Here is a 25,942-nt window from a genome sequence, read left to right as displayed (position 1 = left end):
CAAAACCACAATATATGTATTTTTATTTAAAATAACATTCAATCCAGCCTGTTTCGAAGGCTAAAAACCCCCCTCGCTTTTAACTTGCAAGTTCAGTGGCTTATGCCATACTGGCAACTTTTAACATGCCAGAAGAGGTGAAGTTCACCCTCGGTTAGAACGTACACAGGACCCTCTGCATGGGGATGGAGACGGCATTGCACATCTCCTGCAGTGGCAGTCTGCTACACCTCCTCATGTCTGAAACTTCCAAGTTTGTGCTGTTCACAACCCCGTTTTCCACAAATCTCAACTGGTTAGCTGCCTTCTTCCTTTTCTTCCAAGAGGAAAGCAGCACATTAGGTCTCTGGGCCTAAAAAGATAACTTTTAGTCTCCAGCGCTGTGTTTTGAGACATATCGATTTGAGAGGACAGACACAAAAAAACACGTAATCAAAAACATTCTTTATTAATGATTTCAGAAGTCATCTTCCGAGTCACAATCCTCATTTTTTTTCAGTGGCCGTTTAATACCAATTATTAAATCTATGGAGAGAAGCTCTGTAACACAATGGAGGACTGAAATGACTAACTGATACTTGCAATACACTGATTCTAAACCTCTCTCGTTCACAGGAAGTGGCTGATTTCTTCTGAGCGCATTTATGGCTTTGAGATAGAATTTGGTGAAGCTGTCTTGTTCTGTTGTCCTGTACAAGGACTTGGGAATACTTAACAAAGCATCAGCAACTACATGAGCTACGACAGTTACCTCTGACTGCTGCAACTCTTTTGCATAGTGATGAATATAATAATGTAACAGGATTTCAAAGTAACCTCCTACAGGCAAAACTGATCCTGCTTCTATGAGACATTTGGAGTAATTCTGTGCAATACTTGCACAACTCTTTTCATGTTTAAATGGAACTACATTGCAACTTGTTTTGTCTAGATCTTTGTCAACACCTAGGCATTGACACACAACGCCTGTATCAGCATTACGTGTCGCTAATGCAGCAGTGCTGCAGTTCTGATTGTCCACAAATGAATCGCTTTCATAGTTCTCACGCACGTCACCCAGATGCTTGCATTTTGCATGCAGTTTCTGTACATCTACTGAAGAACCACCTCTGTCAGTGGCAACACTGAATTCTTCGATGTGTGAGATGACATCTGAAGGTTTTTGCAAGTCTGTTTGCACATGCGCTGGATTTTCACTTCCCTGCAAATCAAGGTCTCTAAGTTGTGTCTCTGCTTTATCCCTAAGTACTTTCAGTTGACGTTCAGAAATCTGACTGCTGTTACAAGAAGCATTTTCTGTTATGAGTTGCTTCTGAGTAGCTGAAGAAAGCCAACAGCAAATATCGGAGGCTTCATCGTCTGCTTTGCATTCCTCCCTCTGATCAACTGTTTTAAATAGCTGCTGCAGCATTGTAAATGCCCCTTGTAAAGCAGCAGCATGCTGCTCATTAACACCCTCCACCGGCCCACAAAGAATTAGGCAGTGGGGCTGAAAGGCGCACACGCTGGTGAAGCCAATGTGAACGCACCTCTTTGAGCCGAGCAGCAAGGGCTGGCAAAATGTTGCCACTGCACTTTCAGCGATTTCTCTGTGTGTGTTATCGCCAAAAGGTTCATAAGGCGAGACTCCTGTGATTTCACAGATAAGGGCCATTTCTTCCGACGATAAGCACTCTACCACAGACACGCCGTATAATTTTGCATAGTAGATAACAACTTCCTCTTGCTTCACGCTCGACAGCAATAGCTTAATGTCGTTGCTCTGAAAGTGTTTCATTAGGGCTTCTACCCTCCGTGCGATCCAGCGCTGGGAGGCCTGATACCGGCCCTCGGAGTCGACAAGGAACTCGACGCCGGGGGCCGAGAGGGCGGGCCGGAGGGGCTCGGTGACAAGCACGGCCCGCAGGTCCCCGCCCGCCGGACAATAGGCCGCGAAGTCCCTGCGGAGGACAATCCCAGGCAGGACCCTGGAGCTCGCCACGGGCAGGCCGGCTACGGCGGCGTGCAGCTCCGCGAAGCGGCGGCCGAGGAGGCGCAGCAGGGACGGGCGGGGGGCGGCGGCCGGGGCGCAGCGGCGGCAGTACTCGCAGCCGAGCCGCGCCAGGCGCCGCCGCTCGCCCGGCCCCAGCCGGCCGCCCAGGTAGGCCTCCAGCAGCGCCTCCAGGGCGGCCGCCTCCGCCCACCGCCCGGGGAGAGCCGGCAGCAGGTGCCCCCGCAGGCCGTGCGCCACGGCCCGCTCCAGCACCTGCGCCTCGAAGGCCCGCAGCGCCCGCCGCAGCCCGCCGCCGCCGCCCGCCGCCCGCAGGCCGCCCAGCACGCCGGCCAGCAGCACCACGAACGTCTTGGCGCCGTCCCCCGTCGCGGCGCGGTGGGTGCAGGCGCAGGCCGCCATCATCCTGCGGGCAGAGGGGCGGTTAGGCGCCACCGCCCCGCCCGGCCCCCCCGCCCCGTCCCGCCCCGCCGCGGTACCTGGCCGTCGGCGGCTCCAGGCTGAGCGCCTCCAGCAGGCGCCGCCCGTCTCGCGTGAGGAGGGCCCGGCCGCAGGGCCGCACCACCAGCGCCCGCCCGCCCCGCGGCCCCAGGGCGCCGCGCACCGCGCCCGCCAGCGCCGCCGCCTCCTGCGCCAGCCGGCCCAGCTCCGGCCGCCGCGCCATGGCAACCGCCCACACCACCCGCCCCGCCCCTTCCGCCGGCCGCGCGGCGGCGCGGCTGCGCGTGCGCCACCGACCCACACGGCCCCGGGCGGGGGCGCCCGCGGCGCCCTGAGGGGCGGGGCGGGGCCCTGGGAGCGGCTCCGCCTCCGCCGCCCCGTGACAGCTCCGATCCTTCGAAGCGTGAGGCCGGGCGGCGGCGAGCTCGGTGTCGCGAAGACTTATTTTCCCGCTCGGTCAAGCGAAGGGCCGGGGCAGGGGCGGCGCAGGTCGGTGACGGAGCGCAGCGCCGGGGCCAGCCCCAGGAGCGGCAGCCAGGAGCCGCTGCGCGGCTGCGTAAGGATAAAAAGCCCAAATAATCTGTGAGGTTCTTACGTTGTTACGGCTATTTCCGTAATATCACGGAGTAGTGCCGCTTCACTACATCAAACACCAAAAGTCCTCCACGCGGAGCGCACCAGGCACAAGAGGGAATAATTTAATGTGTTTTAATAGTTGATTTTTTTTTTTTCCCCCCGGAGTCTGACTAAGCAGGAAAGTTAGTTTTCAAACACAAAGCCCCTCACAAAAGGTCAGACGTTACATATGGCACAAACTTGACAAATCTTTACACGTCTCAGAACAGCAAGAAACCCATCAAGAAGGCACTGTTTACAATACTTGAATACCTGCTGAATTTTCGGTGATTTGAGGATACCCTTGAAATAATAATTAAAACTTGAGATGTACAGAATCCTTGTTATATGTTATTTACACAAACAGTGGAGAATTAAGAGCCGTTAAGAAACTACATGAAACACTGAAGCCAAAGTCTGTTTCATAAACATAAGCAAAAGAAAAATTTCCCAAAGGCACAGGAGGGCAGCAAACAAACAAAAAAGGGAGGAAACCACCATCACGACATTTTACGGGACAACCTTTCAAGTAGTTTGAGATTTAATGGGGGGAGGAAACAATGAGGCCCTACCCTCATTAAGTAATGTCAACTATTTAGAAGTAATTAACATGTGAAATGCAAGAAACATCATCTACTGTTGAAACTGATACTTGCTACATTTCACAGGACATTATTTACTTTTTCTTACCTTAGGTCATCTCTACCTAACTAGGCAATCTGTACTTAAATGGCAAATTATAGGCTTAAGAGTGCATTTGAAAAAACAACAAAGCCACACAGTAACAAAATCTGAAAGTATTTCCTGTGTAAGAAAAACCCCAAAGGATTCGTAAATCAGATGTTAAAACAAGTGCTGTTCTAAACTTTAAAAACTAGTAGGAGGCCACAGCTCTAAAATGTCTGCAAACTGCACAGCCAAATTTTGTAAGTATGTGCAGAACTCAGATCAGCTACACATCATGGTTAAACAGAACAACGGTGCTGTGCTAAAGAAAAGGCTTCATACACGCCTGTGACCAGCTGTACTGTAAAATTCAGGCAAGAAGTTCCTTTTTTCTATTCCTATGAGGGAACATTGTATAAAATCCAGCAAAGTAGGAATTACTAGGTTTTCAATGCACTTTTTGGAACTGAAGTTATCAAATACAGTCAAGCAGAAGTCTGCAATTTTACTTTTCAAAAAGTTCCGTCATATATGTCCTTTACCTTCCTGGACCATCACTAAAACCACTTTTGTAACACAAACTCTAAAAAAACAAGTTGAAAATAAGCACAGGCATTTGTCTCGCTCTGTTCAAGTCTTATCTTGAGCTGAGCATGAATTTCAGATAGGAAGTATGTGTTAGTCTGTCCCCCACACCGCGCCACCAGCCAGATGGATGGATCAAATCCACACTTACTACCACACCGTCCATGTCAAAATACGTGCAGACTGTTATTAACTGATCTTGAACAGAAGCAATTAAAAAATTCAATATGAAAGGGCAGAAGGACATTTCTATTTACAAGGGTGATAAAGCTTGTAACTATCAGTCAAGAGTTTCAGCACCACAAATTTAGCAGAGTATTATTTTAGGGGATTGGTGTTATTGCCCAAATTTTCACTCATTTTCTCTTGTACTACTCTCATGTACAGTCTGTTTAAAGGATTGTAACAGATCTTAAGGAAGGTGAAGCTTTGACACCTGAACGCAGTAATGAATGGCCAAATTCTAGCCCGAGAACATTAAAGTAATGCTGTATTATTCTGCTTGCTTTATGCCATTTTATACATGGCTAACAACTTCAGCTTCTGTTCAGAGACTTAATTTATGGATTTCTTCTTTTCTTTTCTTACAGAGGGACTTTTTACATTCACATATTTTACCTCACCAGCTACAGATATAATAGAAGTCCAATCAAGTTGGATCTTGCCCACAGACACAGGAACACTCTGGTTAAGGTGCCACATTCCAGAAAATGCTTCAAGACCAAACTATGCTAAATATGAAGCTGTAAGAAATAAGCTGAAGTTGACTGCTTAAGCAGTAAACTTTTACATAGGCTAGGCCTGGAGAAGGGGAAAGGTAAAAGAGAAGGGGAGATGTGTGAAGGTGTCAGCCACAGGAATATAAGAGCTAGACTGATAAACAACAAGTAAATAGTGCTTTCACTAAATACTGGTGAGACTGATGCAGAACAGAAAGGTAGATCACCTGGAGAGTCAGGGAGGCTGCCCAAGGCAGAGGGATAACTGGGCCATGGCAACAAGCCAAATGTGACCTTTGAACTGTTCCACTGCCCGGGATGGATTTGATTTCTGAGAGAATCCTCTGCAAACAAACTTGGCTGCCCTTTGCATTGTGCTGCTCATCCTGCTGTTGTCTCATGTGGGTTACTGAGAGTACCTTTGCAATACTACAGCCCTTTTTGACTTGCTACGCTTGACTGGCATATAGAATTCACCAGATAAACACTGGCACTAAATTTTTTTGCTGGAATTTTACAATTTCTATACATGCACATATTTCTTCAAATAAAAAAATGTTAGAAACTCCAGTTTTAAATGGAAACTTAAGCTTCACATGAATTTGTATGGCTACCGCATAGTGAACAGGTGCATCAGTGTGTTCTGTTAGGTAGTATATACAGCAGTAAGGAGGAATTTAACAAAGACTTAGGGTTTCATTCTCATTTGCTCTGATATGTGTGGTGTAAGCCATCCCACAATTTCTGAAGACCTCCCCCTTGTAATCACACATGTTTCATTTGCAAGTAAACTCATGACGGTGCCCAAATTCTACATCATCTGCCTTTTGGGAAGTTCAACTCCAGCTACATACTAAGAACACCTTTGCATCTTCACATATTGTTTCAAAAATAAGAGTCCTAGCATCAGCAGCCTGTCTTCTTACTGTGACATGGCCCTACACAAATGTAAATTCAAAGCTGTAGATTTATCAAGACTTACAAACATACCGTAAATCCTTGACATTTGCAATTCATGAGAGAGTGTGGACCAAGACAGTACCTTCCCGGGTGCTGTACTGTTAAAAATGTGCTCTGTACAGTAGATGCAGGAATGTTTTTATGAAGAATCTGAAGTTTTAAAACTATAAAAATAAAAGCTGGCTTACAAGCCACTATAGTAATTCAGGATAAAAACTAGTACTTCCAAAACAAATCAAGGACATTACATTGCAGAATTCCCAAAGACTTAATCTTTTTACCTGCCAGTTCCTACCACTCATGATTTTTGTATAATAATGTATTTGTTTGACTTTAAGCACAAGTTTACTTCCAAACACCCAACGCCATTTACAAAAACTGTTGGCTACTTCAAAAGTTCCTTTGTTACAAAAATCGTAAGTTTAAATGTAACAAAGTATGCTTCTTTATCATTCTACCACAACAGGAATCACATCCTACCTACAGGGTCTAACCTCTGAATTTTTAACTTCATCTATTCTGTGGTGAAGATTCATCAGTACAGTGTATGACGCAATAAACACAAGGCTGATGTTGTATGTCTGTGAGACAGAGGCACACGCCAGGAGCAAGAGTGTACTGGCACTTACACAATTCTTACTTCAACTGGGTAGATAGGAACATGATTCTGAACCATGGACATTGAGGCAAAGTTCTGTAAGTTGTTGCTACAGGGCTCTTCTAGATAATATTGCATCATTTAAAGTCCAACTTATGGTTCCCAGTAATGGTTCGATCATTCCAGCTCAGAAAGGCCCTTGTTCACACTTCCTATTTGAACAAGAAATTAATGATAAGCTGTAGCAGAACCACGAGTAAAATGAAGACATAGTGCTTAAACTGCAAGAAATGGTAGTCCATGGGTGGTGAATTAGAAGTGACTCTATTTCGCAGAGCCATAATGTCCCTGTAAAATAGAAAATAATATACTTAAATTACAATCTAGACAATTGGCATTTTCTAGTATGTCAGGGCTCCCTACAGAAGACAGTTTTTGAGCAAAATTCTGAAACATCAATAAGCAATCAACATTTGGGAAGAAGGGTAGTTTAAAAAAATTAAGGCTCTATACCAGAAAAATACATACCAGCCTCCAAGGGAAAAAAACCCTAGAAAATTAGTATTCTCTAAACCCTCTTAAAGCATTTTGTTTAGTACTACCTCTTAATGTCTTCTTGTGTTTCCTTTATAGATTCAATGGCACTCTGCAGTTCACCAAGGTCTGCCCCCTTTTTCCTTATTCTTGTATTATGTTTCAGAAGTTGAGCTAAAAAGATACAAAAGCCAGATGTAAATCACAGAAGTGACTGCTAAGTCAAAAAAGGAACAGAGTACTAATGACAAACTAAACCAGTTCCAAAAATGAGGGGAGAATTTTTAAACTAAGCTTCTATTGAAAACCAAAGCTTTATTTCAGTCACCTATAGCATAGGACGGCAAGTTAAACACTTGACATATCTTAAAACACTGTACTGTTTAATTTCTGCAAGCGCTATCAACAGCGAAAATCTGCCTTCTAGCAACATAATGATCGACAAATTAGAACCATTCAACTTGTTTTAAGAAAGAAAAGAGTTTACAAACATGATTTTTTCCCCCATAATAAATATGTGCATCGCTTAAGCCTATGACACTACTTAGTGATGCTTAAAAGAACGGGAAAGTTTGCAACTAAAACCATGAGCCATTCTGCTCCTTTTGTTTTTCCAGAACGTGCTTCACATTGGATAGAACTGTGATCTAAGGCATGCATTACTTCATAATACAAACATCAAAATATGAAGAGTGTGTGACTACAGAACTCTGTTTCACTGTCAAATAAGTTTATTATTTCTGTATGCAAAGGTATCTTTTCCTACCTTCACTCCCAGAGGAATCCTGGTTATCAGGCTCTGGGGATGAGAAACCACACTCTCCTTTCTTCTGACTGGCTGGCTTTCGTTTGATTTTTGGAACACTAACCTACAATTGATAAACTTATGAATTATTTCCAGAGGACCAGAACTGTAGCAAAGCAGCACCTTTTAAGAGCAATAGTTAAAAGCACAGGGTCTAATAGAAGTCCAAGTTAAAATTTTTGACGTATAAACAGTCTGAAATTTGTGTATCTTCCCATTTAAGGGAAAATGTACATTAAACTGTTGAGTTTGTCTATTATATATTCCTATTCAGTCAAGTCACCTCTACCCCTTAGGATGCAACACAGAAGTGAAAGGCTATGGACCAGGTAAATTACATTTTAGTAGGATAACAACAGAATTTCCCATCACTCCCAATGCTTTGATGACCTTTATACACATAGTGCAATACATGCAAGTCCCTGGATCTTGCTTCACCTGCTAACAGAACCAGAACATACCATTGGTGTCCGATGTCGAACTTTTGTTTGGATGGTGCCATCTTTTTCAAATTGGATCATATCATTCAAAGGGTCCCATGGTCTAGTACTAGACAAGGTGAATATAATTGATTAATACCACAGCAATTTAAATATTTTCCTGATCAGAAACTACTTAGTATGAACAGGTTAAAGCTCTCTCTCCCTATATAGAAGGCAGACATGGAATAAGTGATCTTACCTTCCACCTATAACCCAGTCCTAACCTGAAGAGCCAAGAGAGCCAAAAAATAAACTTCACATCCAGGTCAAACCCTCAGCCAGCTGGTAAGAGTACAAGCTATTGTATTAACCAACAATATCATTATGAATTTATCTGGCTAGTGATATGTATTTGTCAAACATGGAGAGGTTTTCTGCTTAATGTATGGTTATTATTTTAGAACTACAGGGAAATTAGGGGATTTTAAAATTTATTTTTATTTTGAACTGATTTTTTTCTTTTTTTCTTTTAAAATATGCCTAGGAAGGAAAGGTTAAGAATCAGTTACCTCAAACCTGATTTCATCCCAAAGTGGCTAATGGTAATCAAGACTGGTTTCAAGAGGCACTAATGAGCTATGATTGTTCTGATTTTTAACACTGCTTTTCCAAGTACAGGTTGATAAAGAATTTAAAATAATAAAAAAAAGAAAAAGACACACACCCCACTGGAGAACAAGCAGGCAAAGACCAAGATGCCCACTGATTACAGCCTTTGCAGGATAGAAAGCACAAGTCAGCTGCACGATCGTTCTGCTGCGCAGCTTTAGTGAGAGTAGATTAAGCATGGATTTCCTTTTGTCTCCTCCTGTATGCCTTTAAAACATTTGTAGCTGTTTCAGATGATGTGAACATAGACCTGCATTTATATCTTACCTTAACCTGACTTGAATCAAATGTCATCTAAGGTAACTGGGTAAGAACAAGGCATTGCTCTCCCAAAGGTCTTTTGTATCTCTATGCCAGATGCCCAAATTAATAATCCAGATACTTTAACAAATTCCACAGCTTTCATAGAAGCATAAAAGACTGCTCTCTACATGGACCAAGTGGTGAGCCAGCATTACTGCGTAAAAGGAGACAGAAGTTTCTTCCAGGGAATGCTGACAGTGCAGAGTGCTTTTTCTAGCACACTGTAAAATTTCCACGGCACATCCTTGAACCATAAGGCTTCAAGGAGACAAGAAATAACGCAGATTAACAAGATAGACTATCACCTGCAGCTTTAAGACCTAACAGATTTCCAGTGCAATACTTTTCCTGGTGGTTTTATGCAGGGTTCAACAGTATGGGCAGTCAATTCAGATGGACTATTCACAACTTCCAACAGGAAGAGGCATCAGAGCACCAGAAAGTTCAAAAGAAGAGAAGGTGTTTCACAGAGCCTTTAGTGTAGTTGGGGAATTCCCTGCTGCAGGATGTTTTGTGTGGTGAAAGTCTGTACAAACTGAAGAGAAAACCAGGGAAATTAATGAAAAATAAATCTGGTGAGAGTTGCTAAATAGACAGAATCCCTGCTTGGTTCCCAGGAAACCTCCGAGCTGCAAATTCGCTGGAAACATGAAGAATACACAGGATTCTTGTACTCTTCCCTGTACAAACACTTAGGCCACTGCCCCAGTGTTGCCATTCTTGTACTGAAAGGTGAAGGATTCCCAGGTTTAGCCAGGGGAACATGATTCCAGCATCAATGGTTTTAGAATTACTTAACTCAGAGTATATAATCTTTGGATATTTTACTCTTACAATCCTTGCAATATAGATGCGTGCTAGGTATCGGAAAAGAATCAGGAGAATGTGGGTGTTCTATGAAAAACCATCCCTAGCAAAGGGCCCAGCTCCAATCTGACTCTTGCAAGAGTTGGTGAGAACACAGAATGCATCCCAGCAGTTGGAGAGGCAGCTGCATCTTCACCTTCCAGTCCAGATCATCACACAAAGAGCTCCATGTGCATAGGGCATGTTTGAAAGCTGAGCTGAGCTACGTGGTCCCAGCATTAACCACTGCTGTAAACCTGTTACTCTCAGAGTCATTTTAACACATAACAAACTGAAAAGCTTAGTTCGATTAGCCACAGGCTTTTCCGATTTCCAGTTGTTTATGCCCATATGTATGACCATACTTTCCAGTCTAGACAAATTTGTGTAGTTGCTCTGGTCAGTCTCAGGAAAAAACCCAAAAGTACAATGCATCCCAAAGTGCCATGCCCAAGAAACTCTAGAACACAGCATGAATTCACTGAGGCACAGAATCATAAAGACAAAAAAGAAAAAGCCCATTGCAATGGTTACACGAAACATGGTTTCCTGCATTAGCAATCACTGCCTTTTCAACATGACATATTAACATCCTCTCTTTGGTGAAAGGCCTACCAAGTTCAGCTAAAAAACTACACAATTTAATTAAAACATATGAATAAAATATCAAGTGGCATTGTGCATTTCACAAGTCTGAATTCAGCTACTTATTTGAGTTCTTTTGCTCCTGAAACCACAGCAAGAGGCTCAGCGACACTACCAGCCATTTAACAGGTTTTGTTACAAGCACTCCAGGACTCACTCAGCATATTTGTAGTGCCATTCTCCTGTGACTGAATCCTGATCGAACAGTTTGCACATCCACTCTTCACCTTTAAGTTTCCTCTCTTTGGCACTCTTTCTCTGAGCTTCTTCCAGAATGTATTTCTCTTGAGTAGCTTCTGTTTGGTCTTTGTTATTTATTGCTCTTGTCACTTGCTGCCAAAGCCTGATGAATGAGCAATATAGAGAGTTACAATCTGGTTGACAGAAATAATTGCAAACATCTTGAGGATAAATAAAGGGATCAAGCTCTTATCAGAATACTACCATGTTGTAATATATGTTTTTTTCTACATTTCCATCAAGAATCTCCATGACTGTAAGGTTTGTAAATAATGAACTTGTATTTAACAATTGCTTTCTTGTTTTACAGACTAGTATAAGCAAACATGGGAAGGTAAGGGACTTATTTTGTTCCCAATTTGTTCAAACCATAACATTAGTTCATAATTTGGAGAAGATGATGAGTTTTATTTTGGCAAAATAATTACACGTGGTTCTGAAGTGAACTTACTTCTCTGACTCAAAGTCATCTTGCTCTTCAAACTTCACTGTGTATCTAGGTAGTCTACGCTGCTTGATATCAGATGTCGGGTTCCAGAATGTCTCTGAAACATCTGTCTTCTTGTCACTAATAGTAACTTCACTGTCCTATAACATATATAATTCAATTACCTTAATTGTAATAATCTCAAAGAGTGACAACACAAAAGGGAGGAATAAGCAGGGGTTTTCTGTAACGAGAACTTATTTTCTTTTGGATGCACGTAGTTAAGAATAATTAGATATGCTAACTTGAAAATTAAATTTCTACACTCTGTGCTAGTTCTAATTTGGAAGAGAGATGCAATGGAACCATTACAACAGCCAAAAACCACCGGTGCCAGGATCACCTCACCAGAACTAAACCAAGTTTAAACATTTCATGCATAACAATTCTTCATAGTACTAACACATACACTAAAAACATTTCACAAGCTGAAATGTATGTTCTTCATGAACTACGCAAATGTACACAACTTTTCCACCTTTTAACAGTTGCAAATAACACTATGTTGATTCTATAATTTCTAGAGAACAAACTATAGAGATATTTTCTATAAAAGTGGTACTTAATCAATTTTTAAACTTGAGTCTTTTTTATAACTAAGTGCTATTTTCACCTGTCTCAACTATTAACCAGATTTTATAAAATACCATCACTCACTTAATACTTACCCAGTGACCCTCCAAAATAGCCAGCACTTCTTTACCAAGCTTAATTTTCCCTGATATTTGGTTAACACTGTCATTGTTACCCAAAAAAGGCTGCAAAACAAAAATAAATGCTTTCATGTTTATTTTAATAGCAAATTATTTTTGCATTTATATTTAGCGTTAAGGAAAAAAGTGCATTTATGAAATGTGATATAAACATCCCCTGATGGCTTTTAATATTGTAACTTCTGCCTGTTTAATCCCCAAAAGAAGTCTAAAATCACAGTAAGTTGTTGTCTCATGCTGTATATTCTTAAAAAATTTGCTGAGCAAAGAAAATGTGGAAAGAGAACAGAAAATAATGCAGAAAACAGTGACACAATGATATCCTGGAGAACAAAGTCATTTGCTACACTAATTTCACCACTTAACCAAGCACCATTTGTTGCTAGAGATTAACTCTTGGAGTAGCATCAACAAAAACGATTGCCAGGGATTTATTCAGCCTTTTTGATAGTCTGCACATGTATCCATTGGGCTGATGAGGCAAAATATCAATTAATACCACCTTGTAACTTTTATGTTTCCCCTACAATTTCAACTGAATACAGTTTCCCTCTCCATGTGCACACTTCTTAACAACTCTTTGTTCAGTTTTAAATCAGTTTCTGCCTCAAAGATGGCAAATGTATCTTTCAGAAGTGCAAGCCATCTGTAAGTAGTTTAGAAACCTTTGTTTAGCTTTTGTGAGCGGGGAGGTGCTGCTACAGCACACACTGCTGCCAAAAATAGTCTATGTAAACTGTTGCTTAGCACCAGGCATTAGGCTGATATAAATGTTAGCCAAAGCCTTTGCATCACCTTATATGAGGTGTCATGACCAAATTAAATTTATCCAGGGTGGAAGAAGGGAACCTGGGTCTGAGTTCTCCTCCAAGGACTCTCCAGGACTTTAAAAAGATCATTAACTCTTAATTCTTAGAGAATTAGTAATCAGCAAGGTATATCAACAACACACAAAATATCTGAACCACTGGTGAGATCACTGAACGCTTCCCCTGTTCTTACACTTTTAGACACACACTGTTGCCAGAGCTGGAGAAAGACAGACTTGCTTTTTTTCTCCACTACAGCTGTTTATACAACTAGCAATACGTTTGCATCTCTTATCAGCAGAGATGAAGAAAGTACAGTAAGTTTCAGTCAAAACCTTCAAACCCAGAAGAATACATTAAGAAATGACATAATATAATTTCTTTAAAAAAAAAAATAAAAATCACTATTTGCTATATACATAGCTGGATTCATAGCAGTTAAAGTGAAAATTCCTCAGTTTCCAAAACCACAATTCTATATTATATTAAACTAGATCATATCTAAGGAGTGACCTAATATATATTTTTTCATTATCATTATGGTCATTCTTCTTCTTGTGCCTGCTCCCAGAATTTACTAACCTTGAGTTTGAATTCAATTGTTGCACTGTAGCCAGTTTTCTCACAGGTGATGTTGACTGTTCCACCAAGCTCTAAGGTCATTGTGCCATAAAGAATTCCTGCAAGAGAAAAAACCAGCTAAAAGCTAAAATGAATGTTTGTAACTGAACAAGACAAAACCTAAATTCTTTAGGCACAATTCCTAAACATGTCTGTGCCAGAGAAAAAAAAAAATTTTCAGATGACCTTTCCTAACGATAAGCATGCTCTTTCTGCCAAATAAGATAATGCAAATAAAACCAAAAAGATTTAAGTGAATTACAGATAAGCAGGAAAAATGGTTAAGACCTATCTTTGGCAGCGTATGCTGCTGGCTCTAGCAAGGGTGGTATTAAGTCTTATTGGAGGTGACTGGAGGAGGGAAGACAATCACGGACAACCAATATAAGACAACACTGATGACCTCCCTGAAGGCTTTTGGAAGTACAAGGTTGACAATGCTGGGTACACTTCCTTTCCAATGATCGCTGTCTTTCTCCTGGAATCCAGTGTTCGAAATGCTGAATTTCTTTTATATACAGCGGATGCCTGTGCAAATACGTCTTTTTCACCATGCACATTCTCCCTCTCTGCATATTATTCCACCTTTCTCCCTATCAGCTTTGTCACACTAGTTCTCCTTCTTCCTCTTTGATTTGAACGTGTTATGTGCTTTTTAATTATGTATTATTTTTGTCACCAAAGCCATAGAAAAAAATAATTCAACAGAATATAAAAAACATCCATGAACAATGGAAAGAGCCTGCCAAACTAATGTCAAATTATCTAATTCTGCTAATTGATCTTCATACTATAGTTCCATATTATAGTTGCTGACTATAAAGCTTCTGAAAGAGAACTCTGGCAGAGAATATATGGGTAGATAAACCTGAATAACCGTTTAGAAATACTATGTAGTTTGTAGTACTACTGACCTTCCAGAAAGCTTTACAAACTCCCATAGTGAAACTAAAGACAAATGGTCATGATTTAGACTCAAATCACAGTGAGGTGTAGGTCTACATTGCCTTTTATGTTTACAAGAGGAATATATCAGAAAAGCTCAAAACTGTTCTTTAAAAAAAAGCAGCTCAAACAGTAAATTACTGTCATGTAATTACAGATAGCTATATATATGCTCTTACCATTTATGAAAAAACCCTTCTTCTGTGCCAAAAAATAGATCATTGCTTAAACCACAGATGTATTTTTCTCCTGGTAAAATATGTGGAAGCCTAGAGCTACCAGTGTTGCTAATGTTCAGAATACTCTTCTCAGATGACAAGCTTGATTCCAACACAGTATACTATTTAGAATAATGAACTATTTAGAGTAATAAACTACTGTTCCCATAACTTTGCCACCTAGAGAATGAAAAAACTCACTACCTTTACAATGAGCATATGGCATTGTCATTACATAATCTTCTCCCCTATTCAGGAATGTTAGCCGTCCTTCTCCATCTAGTATGGCAGATAATGAATTCCCTAAAATTCAAAGACAGAAAATCATATTTCTCACCCTGCAACACAAAGTCAACATTTCCTAATAATGGAGCAATAAAATGAAGAACATCAGTATATTTAGCATTGCAATCTATCCTGTCTAGTGGTCCAAAACCAGATATTAAAATTCCAAAGACCAGAAGCAAAAACTTTGTAAGAAAAAGATAATACAATGATCAACCCCCCGATTCTTCTAACAGCTGCCTTTTTTCCACAAAACACAGCTCATCTGCACCAATTTTATATTCCTCAATAAAGGCACAACAAAAAACCCTATTATTTACCATAGAATTTTGATTTGGCCAGAATGCTACCACTAAGGCAAAACCCATCCTTGCGGTTGCTAACATAGAAGGCAGATATTGGAGGATGATGTGATACCTGTTGAAAAAAAACCACAAATTTGAAAAAAAAAAAAAACAAAGAAGAACATGCAATATAGTATAAACCTTGATCTAGTAATAACAAAATGCAAAATTGAAGCTGCACTATTTAGAACACAGTTAATATATGTCAAATATTACTATAATCTTTAGACATAAAGACCAAGCAAACACTTACTGAATTTCAATAGTTAAGAAAATTAGCACCTGACTTTTACTGGAGGAAGAGGGAACAGAAATGCTAGAAACACCTTTGTCTCTCTAGGAAGACACATTTAAGAGACATCTGCAAAGAAACTGCTCACCAGGAGAGCTTTTAGGATACTATTCATACATATAAAATACATTTTCTGAAAGTACCACATCATTTGGCTACCATGAAAATGAAATGCATTTGTTTTTCTTAACAATATTTTTCTGGTTGTTGCAGCCACCTGTTCTGCGATGTAAAAAGTCTTGCTGTTTGTCCTTGGATGAATCCACATGCAGCGGAACGTCTCACCAAGTATAGGATTGTACGGCTTTTTTAGTCCCTAAACAGAAATAGAAGAGCAAGTAACCATACAATGCAGGTACAGAACTCACAAAATACTTTATCAGTCTGTCACTGAAGACACAACACAAATAAAATATAATCCTAATATATAAGCTTATGTACATTGTATTTGATTTCATCATTTGAATATTATGCTCGGTTACTCTGCTCTACATTTTAAGAGAATTGGTATAGATTTAGTATATCTGCTGAACTATTCCAGGCTACACATAAGGACAAACAGAATGTAAGATTTTTTGGTAGGAGAATTACAGACCTTTTGTCTGAAGTTAGGTAATAAGTACTTTCTTCTTTCAATAAGTACTTTCTTCTTTCAATACTGTTTCCCACCAACATTACTATAAACAGTATTTAGTGTAAAGCTAAATGAAGTAGTGGAAATATTAATCTTCCAACTGCAGCACGTTATCACTGAAGAATGGTAAACACAGACCTGCTCAACTTTATTCTGCTCCAAAGTAAAAAAACTGTTGAAGATAGTCTATTTTAAACACGGCTAGGGACCAAAAAGGTCCATGATGCATTTGTGTAAAGAATAAAAACTTAACCTTGCTCTTTAAAAATGCAGAACAATATAATTTAAAAAGAAAAAATTATTCCAGCACATCCCCAAGCCCTCAAACTAGACACAATGACCAAAGTAAAGGCAAAATAATATGTGAGAGGATACCTTTGGCTTTTTGTAGAATCCAGACAAATACCACTTCACTACTTTTTTCATGCGGTTGTAAGCATTCTCTTCAAGAGCAGCTCTGAGAGACAAACAGAACACAGATCAAACACCAGCATTGTTTCAGTTACAATATGTGATACATCTTGAATCTAGGAGCTGACTAAAACAAAGGTTTTGTGATTTGCAGTACTGTAAAACTTTCAGCTCGATTGCATCAAATTCAAAGTTTTAAAATAATTATCTGAAAACAGAAATCAAACAAAAAATCAGGAATGGTACTTCCATAAGTGAGTCTGTTCTTTGCAACATTAAATACTGTTCCACCCCCACTGAAGTTCTTCCATTTATAAGATACTACTTAGACAACTGGCCTACTCATCTACAGAACTCAGAGTTGAATAATATTTCAATTTACAGTCTTTAATTTATTAGCTGCATTTGAGCAGGCAACTATAAATCGGAATAGAACTTAACACTGTATTAAAAAGGCTAACTGGTACTGTTTTACCATCTTAAATATGCCTCCTAGAGAAAAAAAAAAATATTTAAGAATATTAGCTCCAAAAGCTAAACCAGAAATGTCTGCAACACAGTTGCTATTAAATTACTAAGCAACTTCAAGATGTATCATATGAGCTCTCAGGCAGTTTATTTCTGAAAACAAGGGTATGTGATGACTGATACATTGTCAGACAAACATTCAAACTCTAAGCAGTCTACAATGTCCTTTAAGAAGACCAGATCAAATGTTTCAGTATACATTGTTACCCCATATTAATTAAAAAAATTAGAAGAATGAAAACCAGAGATAAGACTGACTCACTCAGACAGAAAGTCTGCATGATAGTAGTAATCAGACAGCTTGTCCAGGAAAGAACGAGGTTCCAAAATAAATGTAGGCAGTACAACCTTGGACAAGTCCATTCCTGGCCGCACCTGCTTCAGTAGTGTCCAAATCAGACTTTTGTTTTCTTCTGATACTACTTCTGTCTGAGCAGCCTCCCCTGCCTAGGATGAACAAAAAACTGCTTAAAGAAAGGAGAAAGAAAACAATCCTCCAGAAAACAGGTCAACACATTATAAGGATGCAATGAGAATGGAAAATGAATACTTAAAATGAACCAGTCATGGAAGCTGAAGCAACTGTGGGAGAAAAAGAAAGTTTCTCTGAATACACTTACAATACATGAAGTATGATAGATATACTATTCAGCATTAAAAGTTGCATTTGTTTCCATCAGCCCTAAACCAGAAAAGTTTGAGGTAGAACATTGTTCAGATATCCTCCTCCCTTAGCCTTTCTCTAGGCACCAAGTACATTACCATGTGTTCCCACATGCAGGAATTACATAGCAAAGGACTGTTCACTCTACCATCTTTTCCCCACCATGAAAGCTGCCACATTTATGCTTTTCACTGTCTCAACCAGTCAACAGTACCAGCGGTTTCCCTTAAAGTAAACCACTACTTAGGGGTAAGTGAGCAAAACCAGCAGTCACACTCCAATATGCTCCTTTCTGACCAAGAAGAGGGAGGTACTCTTCCTTACAGTTTCTGAAATCAAAAGCAAAGGTTGTAGGATAAGCATCCCTCTTTCCAGGGAGCGTTCCAAAATGCATACTCAAGAATTTGTTGTCAACTCAACTTTTCCTAAAATATTGCTTCTTCTAGAAAAAATACTAGAAAGCATAAAGCACAACACGTTTATGTCCTCTAGATCTGAAAAAAAAATAAAAATCTCAGAGTTATCACTTGAGAAGAATGGTAAGATTTGTGAAAAAGCTCATCTAAATTTCTGTCAAAAAATTCTTGGTATTTTTATAGCAAGTAAAACACACAAATCCCTGACATATTTGCCTGTGTAGATATCTAAATCTATAGAAGTGGAATGGCAGTTCTGGGGCATTATATTAGAATGCAAGGTGACATCAAAAACAGCAAGCCTTCCACTGAATTCTGCAGACCCCAAGACTGCTTAATGCCTTGCTTGCAGTAGAAAAAGAGGTGTCAGCTTGCATTAAAATCTTCAGCTTGGAAGAATTTTACCTGAAGAAAAAAACAGGAGTAAAATAATAAAAAACAAACAGAAATAACAACAAAAAGATAGGTAGACATGGTCAGCTGCTGCTGCTGCAGGTGATCCTTTCAAACCAAGAACCATCTGTCTGAGCAGTATTCCAGATATTATCATCTCTGTCAAAATCGCAGACACAAGCACAAGAGTGGCAATGCAGAGCAGAATATGGGTGAACAGAACTTTTTCACCCCACTATTGCTGAAAACATGAAAGCCAATCCTGCAAGTCAGCTTTTAAATGTAGTCTGACCGCTAAAATGACTTTCTGTTTGGAGAAGTTGCTTGCTCACTACATCAACAGCATTTTACCTCGCCAAGTTCTTCAGGACTCTGTTCTAAGTAAGTAGTTTCCTTAATATCAATTGGTTCTGGATCAATGTAGGAATCATCCTGTCGCTCTGATGTGTCGCTATCACTTTCTTCACTTTTCCCCAATCCATCATTATCAGATTCCTCGTGGTCATGGTCATTTTCCTTATCGGATTTGTCAGAGTACATATCTTGATCTTTAAAGTGATGCCTTTCAATTTCACTGTCATTTAACCTACAAAAAAAAAAAAGACTTCACATTTCCAAACCAGGATCTTAATAAAATACACACTAAAATTGCCAGTATCAAGCCTGATCTGGCAACAATGTCAAACTAGCTTCTCTATAGAAACATATAGGAGGTACTCTTCTCACTGAAATGTCAAATGCACCAAGTTTAGAATAGTTGCATTGGAAGGGACCAACGGTCTTCTAGTCCAACTGTCTGACCACCTCAGGGCTGACCAACAGTTAAAGCACGTTACATTGCCCAAATGCCTCAAACGCTGACAGGCTTGGGACATTGATCACCTCTCTAGGATGCCTGCTCCAGCGTTTGACCACCTTCTCAGTAAAAAAATGCTTCCTAATAGCCAGTCTAAACCTCCCTTCATGTAAATTTGAAACATTCCCACACATGCTACCAATAAATAAATACCAGGAAGAAGAGATCAGCACCTCCATCTCCACTTCCCCTCCTCAGGAAGCTGGAGAGAGCAATGAGGTTGCCCCTCAGCCTCCTTTTCTCCAAACCAGACAAACCCAAAGTCCTCAGCCACTCGTCACAGAACATGCCTGCCAGACCTTTCACCAGCTTTGTTGCCCTTCTTCAGATTTATTCAAGGACCTTTACATCCTCAGGTGAGCCTGAGTGTGTCTGAGGCACCCCAGGATGCAGTTTGCCCTCTCAGCTGCCAGAGCACACTGCATATTGTGCCTACTGCCAACCAGCACTCCTCGATCCCTTCCTGCAGGGCAGCTCTCCAGCCACTCCTCTTGCCATTTATACTTGTGTCTGGTGTTATTCTGTCCCAGGTGCAGAATCCAGCATTTGTTGTTAGTAAATTTCATGCCACAGATGAATGCCCAATGCTCCAATCTGTCTAGATCCCTCTGCAAGGTGTCTCATCCCTTAAGAGAGTCCACAGCACCTCCTTTGGTATTGTCAGCAAACGTGCTGATGGTGCATTCAACTCCTGCATCCGGATCACTGACAAAAGTATTGAACAGAACAGGCCCTAGGATTGAACCCTGAGGAACACTGCTGGTGACCAGTTGCCAGCCAGATGTAGCTCCACTCACTACATCCCTTTGAGCCCTGCCCTTCAGCCAGTTCTTCACCCAGAGCACTGTGAATCTGCTCATCTCACAGCTTGACAATTTGTCCAGAAGGATGCTGTGAGCAACAGTATCAAAAGTCTTACTAAAATCCAGAAAACTCCATCTACCACCTACCCTTCATCCACTAGGCAGGTGACCTTATCATAGAAAGATATTGAATTAGTTAAAACAGGATTTTCCCTTTGTGAACCCATGTTGACTGTGCCCAAGGATTGCACTGTTCTTTAAATGTCTTTCAATAGCACCCAGTACGATCTTCTCCATAATTTTTCCAGGTACTGAAGTTAGACTAACAGGTCTGTAGTTTTCTGGGTCTTCCTTGACACCCTTCTAGTAAATTGGAATAATGTTGGCTAGCTTCCAGTCAGCGGGGACATCTCCAGTCTCCCAAGACCTTTGGTAGATGATTGAGAGGGATTCTGCCATGACATCCACTAGCTCCTTCAGTACTCCGGGATGAATCCCATCAGGCCCCATGGACTTATGAATATTCAGCTGCTACAACTGGTCTCTTACAATTTCAGCGTCCACAAATGAAAAGTCACTGTTCCCACACTCATGTCCCACCAACTCAGAGGATCAGGCAGTAAGATCTACTAATATTATTAAAGACTGAGGGAAAAAAAGCAGTGAATGTCTCATGCTTTTCCTTCATCCCTACTTTTCCGGTGATCATCTTCAACGAGTACCAGTCCAACAATTCCCTTGGACCTCCTCTTGCTATTAATGTACTTAAGAATGCTACCTCTCAGTTGAAGCTAAAATTGCTTTCATCTTTCTTCTCCCTCTCCTTCCAACTCCATTAAAACTAAGCCTGCAGGTTTTGTTGCTTAGGTAGTTAAACACACTGAATACCCTTAGAATATGCTATATCCAGATATCTACTTAATTAAACCATTAGTCTTAATTAGACTTAACAGTTGCAGCTAATTGCTGTGATTGTAATCTGGGCCAGCTACTGATATTAAACTACTATTCATGAGTACACATCTCCAGATGAACCATACACAGCAGTTGTATTGTCTTCAAGAGACAACAGAAGAAGAAAAACTGTAGCTGAGCCTGCTTGGTTGTATGGATAGGGCCCTGAATCTGGGCCAGGGGCAATAACTTGCCCTTTCTGTACTTTTCTCAGACTACCTATGCCAGAAAGAATTGCACTTCTCCCAGTCCAAGTTCTCTGTCTCCCACATAGAGGCATACTCTTAACAGCCATACAAAATTCTTGTCCACCCAGAAAAGACAGATGGGCAGCTAAATCTCCATGGGTAGGAGGAATTATTTGAAATAAATTCACATCCACCTGAAAGTACATCGAATTGGTAAAAGATAACTGAGAGAAACTGTGCATAGTGCTCAGCTTCAGACCCAATTATTACAAGTAAAGGAATAAATCTTCTATATTTTCTAATGCATTTTGGTACCACGACTGAAAACACCATTCTTTTGAAATGCTCATTTAATAATATTTCCACAAAAGCTTATGTTCCCAAAAGTCTGGCTGAAAGTATTTATTGAAATAAATGGAGTTACGTAAGGCCACTCAGACATTAGATACCAGGTGACATCAGATAATTTCAAATTTTTTGCATTTAATATAATAGGGTGACTGAATCATTATTCATCCATCTGATGATTCGAAGCCAAGACATGATTAAACCATTTAAATAACAATAGGATTATTCATTTCTTTAACCAAAGAACAGCAACTTATATTCACATCTGTCAACTCTTGTCACATGTACTAAACTTCTTATTTCAGGTGAAGCCCAGAAGAAATCAATTTCAAGATACAAAAAAAAACACTTCTAACAGCTTAACCGAGTACATACTGGTGGGATACTCAACTTCGAGTTCCTTGGGCCAAACTTTCCTCTGTATCCACTTTGAAAAAAGATTTTTTAGTTTTATCCACATACAATATAAAACACAGTGCAAATAAGGCATATAAAGAGAATTCAGGAGCAAAAAGAATGGCAATCTTAGGAAGACATTCTCCCTGTGGAGAAGTTATCACTACAAGGTTCTGCTGAAAGGACAATGAGGTTTAGTAATTGATTCACTTACGGTAAGTTTTCTCCACTGTGCAAGTTGTTAGCACGAAGCAGACCATAGAGAGAGACGTGAGTACTGTCTGCTGAAGAGTTCAAATCATGTTCTTTACCTTCTCTAATCATTGTACGTTTAAGCAGACTTGAACATTTCAGTGCCAGCTCCAAAGCATCCATCCAACACCTCCCTGAAGACAAATTTATTATTAGACTAAAAATTAAGGATTTAACTGAACTATACAACTTCCATTTCCTAATTTCACAGTCCTTTTGGATCTGCTTACATTGCCTTTGAAGACACGCTTCAGAGTTGTTCCATGTTACATGCACTGGATTTTATAATCTGGTAGGGACACAAAAGCAACTCAGAACTACCCAGCTCTGGTACAAGGGATGCTTCAAGGTTCAGGACAAGCAAAGTAAATCATGATTCTGTTATATCATATTCCAGCATTTCTCCCTTAATGCAAGTATGGTTCCACCCAGGCCCTGACTGTTGAACTCCTCCAAAGTTGCCTGCAGCCCTCCTCTAGTTTTGATGACTAAGTAACTGCATCAGTTGGCAAAATTTGCTCACATAATACAATAACAATGTGGAAAAGGAACTATAATGATAGCATATAAATGCCATTTCAATATAAAATAGCAGACATTCTGAAGTTTTGGCAAAAAGCAACTAAACAAATTAGTGTGTTCTTCCCACTCCTTATTTCTTCACTTCCATGTGTCTAATCTATTTTCCAATACAAAAGGCAAATCCAGTCCTATTTTCAAAAGTCTGCAGCAGTATGCTTAATTAACAAGTAGATTGAAAGCAGCTGCTAAAAAGATTACACCACAGTCTTAAATTTTGTTTCCGCATTGTTACCTCTGAAGCTGGTTGCACTGATACTGACCACCACCTGCCCAGTAAGGAAGGGTGTTACAAAACTCTACTTTGAAGGAATTCTTACTACTAGAACTCTGTGTAACTGCTAGACTTTGTAATACACAAACGCTTTCATTAGAAAGAAAGTATGTCCACATTAGCACTTCAGAAATTAACTAACTCGAGTATGTAGACATACATTAATATAGTTAAAATCACAGGGAACTGCAAGGAGTTGAATGACAGTTTATTCAGGTCAAGATCTTCCTTTAAGAACCATGAAAAAGTACTAGTACCAACACAACTGAATGCACCAAGTTAAGGTAGAACCTTAACAATGACTAAACTGCAATCACAGTGCTGTAATAAGACATAGTAAGACAACTGAAACCATCTCTTTCTAATAACTAACTGCTGTCACTGGAAAAACACTGAAATATCTATTTACCATCTGATTCTGAAGCGGCTCGGATGATCAAGTAACTGCTAGGCAATGGCTGAGTTATAGAACCAACTGCTTCACCTTTGGGACCCTTGAAATACACAAAACATGAAACAGCATCAGGTATTTTAATTCAGTTTTACAGTTTATCATTCAACATAATAACAAGCTGACACACTGCAGGGCTATTTACTGTCACTCAGCAACATCTAATGAAGACATGAATGGAAAGATGGACAGCCCTCTTTTACTGGATTTCTTCTTCAAAGACTTCATTCTAAGTATAGTTCCCAGTTCAACTGCACTTTAAAAAGAATGGTCTTTAGGATTCAAATAATTTTTGGTGGCTTTTTTTTTTTTGTAAATCAGACTTGGCACAGTAACTTGCAAATGCTCTGCTGATGCTACTTATAGCAAGATGACAAAAGCATCAAAAAGAACACCATGGGGAAGGTTCTCTCACTGTTTGGGGATTCCTGCAGATGGGTGTAGAGAGATCACAAGGGACAAGCTATTCCTCTTCAGCTCAGTATTTCAGCTGAAGTAAGACTGAAAGCAAGCAAAACAATAGACATGTCTGTGGGGTGGTTTAAGAGCAATGGTCTCTTGATTAGAGCAAAGGTTTCTCTCAATTCCTATAAGGAATGGTTCATAGCACAGAGACACACAAAGGCAAGCCAAACCCCTGAAGAGAATGGGAGGCCCTCTTCAGTGATCCACTTCATGCTTACTTTATGTGACAATGTGTTTGGTGTCTCAGCAGCATCCTATACTCCAGAACTGCACGATTTTTGCCTGTCTTCAGAAGACAGATAAGTCAATTCATACTTAAATAAAAAGGAAATAACTTCTCCCATCCAAACATCAGGTATTGCTCTAGGAACCCACTCATCCTTTCTCCCTCCCTCCTTCCACTTCAACCTCTCTACCTATCCACTAGTCAAGCCCACAAAATATTTAGGTGCCTAAATGTAGGCTTATCATTTAAATAAGAAAAAAAAAGATGATGCCCAGGTCCATAAATGACATTTAGATGCTTAAGTCTCTCTATAAAGCTATCAGCAGGACACCTTGACACTAAGTTCAACCAGAAGACACACAGATGATGTAAAATGCCAAAATTTAATTTTGATTATTTCACAAATTTAAAAAAAAAATAAAATCCAAAAGACCTTTCCATTTCTTTTGAGCTTCATTTTGGAATAAAATGCTAAACAACCATTTTAAAACCCTTTCAAAAAAATTTTACCTATCGTAACTTTAAGACAACTGATAGGCAAAGAGGGCTGTATTAAACATACTTGAAGCTATTGTTGAAAGCTGGGTTAAGTCTGCCTAACTGCTGAGTTAATACATTTTGGTCATGACTTATTTCCCCCAGAGAAGCCTAATGAAAAGTCAGTACAAGGCTTAGAAGAGGGAATTGGAAAGCCAGCAGAAGTTTTGAGCAAAAGCAGGTAAAGGCAGATATTTTAGAAGCAAGCAAATGAAACAGCCAGAACATTTCTGAGAGTGAGAGGCAGGTAACAAGGAGTCTTGGTGACACTTAAATACCAATATAGGCAAGCTGGTGCTGGTGTAAATGATGTTCAGAAACTCCTGAATAGTCAGCAGGGAGTAACAGCAAATTGAGCGTTAGAAACAAGATTCCAAACCTCAGTCACCCTCTGAGGGAGCGGAAAGGTGCGTCTACAAAAAGTCTTTGGTGAAGTGGCAAAACGGGATTAGGAGTCAGAGGGTAAAGAGATCCTGGAGGGACAACCCCATGCATGAGCACTCCTGGCCCCGAGGGCGGGCAGGCAGGGAACAGGTCTCACTCTCACCAGGCCCCCAGGGAGGGGAGAGCACTGAGGTGCAGTGAAGCGCCAGGCAGGGGTGGGAGAGATGCTGGGGCGCTGCACAGAGGGGACCGTGGCACCGTGAGTGCACCTGTGCCATGCAAAGGCCTCAGCCGTCACAAGTCTCAGGTCACAGACTAAGTATGGGGCAGACCTCTGCCTTTTGGACTATATTGTGAGCACGCAGGGTACACTACTTACTCTGTGCCAGACAACTGTAATTTAGAAATGAAGTGTGGTTTTGGTGTTTGGG

The 25,942-nt window shown here is 40.4% G+C and overlaps 2 protein-coding genes across 8 annotated transcripts in view; both read right to left on the bottom strand.

The window, feature by feature from the left end:
• Positions 1-427: 427 nt before the first annotated feature.
• On the bottom strand, positions 428-2,654 carry BBS10 (Bardet-Biedl syndrome 10). The gene is made up of 2 exons (XM_074902838.1): positions 2,470-2,654; positions 428-2,396 (listed from the first exon to the last, which is right to left on the bottom strand). The coding sequence occupies exons 1-2, from the start codon at positions 2,652-2,654 to the stop codon at positions 458-460; spliced, it is 2,124 nt and encodes a 707-aa protein (XP_074758939.1). The 3' UTR covers positions 428-457.
• A 471-nt stretch (positions 2,655-3,125) lies between these two features.
• OSBPL8 (oxysterol binding protein like 8) overlaps positions 3,126-25,942 on the bottom strand; it is a 95,044-nt gene continuing 72,227 nt past the window's right edge. For all 7 annotated transcript variants that reach the window (XM_074902830.1, XM_074902837.1, XM_074902832.1 and 4 more), the window contains 16 exons: positions 23,858-23,942; positions 22,558-22,729; positions 19,150-19,384; positions 17,588-17,772; positions 16,762-16,843; positions 15,970-16,068; positions 15,437-15,533; positions 15,036-15,134; positions 13,630-13,727; positions 12,194-12,283; positions 11,490-11,626; positions 10,956-11,141; positions 8,375-8,462; positions 7,875-7,977; positions 7,177-7,282; positions 3,126-6,922 (listed from right to left, as the gene is read on the bottom strand). In XM_074902830.1, coding sequence (XP_074758931.1) covers positions 6,787-6,922; positions 7,177-7,282; positions 7,875-7,977; positions 8,375-8,462; positions 10,956-11,141; positions 11,490-11,626; positions 12,194-12,283; positions 13,630-13,727; positions 15,036-15,134; positions 15,437-15,533; positions 15,970-16,068; positions 16,762-16,843; positions 17,588-17,772; positions 19,150-19,384; positions 22,558-22,729; positions 23,858-23,942 — 1,998 coding nt within the window. In that variant the 3' untranslated portion in view covers positions 3,126-6,786. The remainder of the gene's footprint in view (positions 6,923-7,176; positions 7,283-7,874; positions 7,978-8,374; positions 8,463-10,955; positions 11,142-11,489; positions 11,627-12,193; positions 12,284-13,629; positions 13,728-15,035; positions 15,135-15,436; positions 15,534-15,969; positions 16,069-16,761; positions 16,844-17,587; positions 17,773-19,149; positions 19,385-22,557; positions 22,730-23,857; positions 23,943-25,942) is intronic.

This window comes from Athene noctua, chromosome 3 (genome assembly GCF_965140245.1).
Source record: "Athene noctua chromosome 3, bAthNoc1.hap1.1, whole genome shotgun sequence".
Classification (NCBI taxonomy): Eukaryota; Metazoa; Chordata; class Aves; order Strigiformes; family Strigidae; genus Athene; species Athene noctua.
The sequence above is the reverse complement of the archived record's forward strand: the minus strand, read 5'-3'. Positions and strand labels throughout refer to the sequence as shown.

Coding starts and splice junctions, on each gene's coding strand:
- BBS10 (XM_074902838.1), bottom strand. CDS start 2,654: ATGGCGCGGCGGCCGGAGCTGGGCCGGCTGGCGCAGGAGGCGGCGGCG. Junction 2,397..2,469: donor CTGGAGCCGCCGACGGCCAG/GTACCGCGGCGG, acceptor CTCTGCCCGCAG/GATGATGGCGGCCTGCGCCT.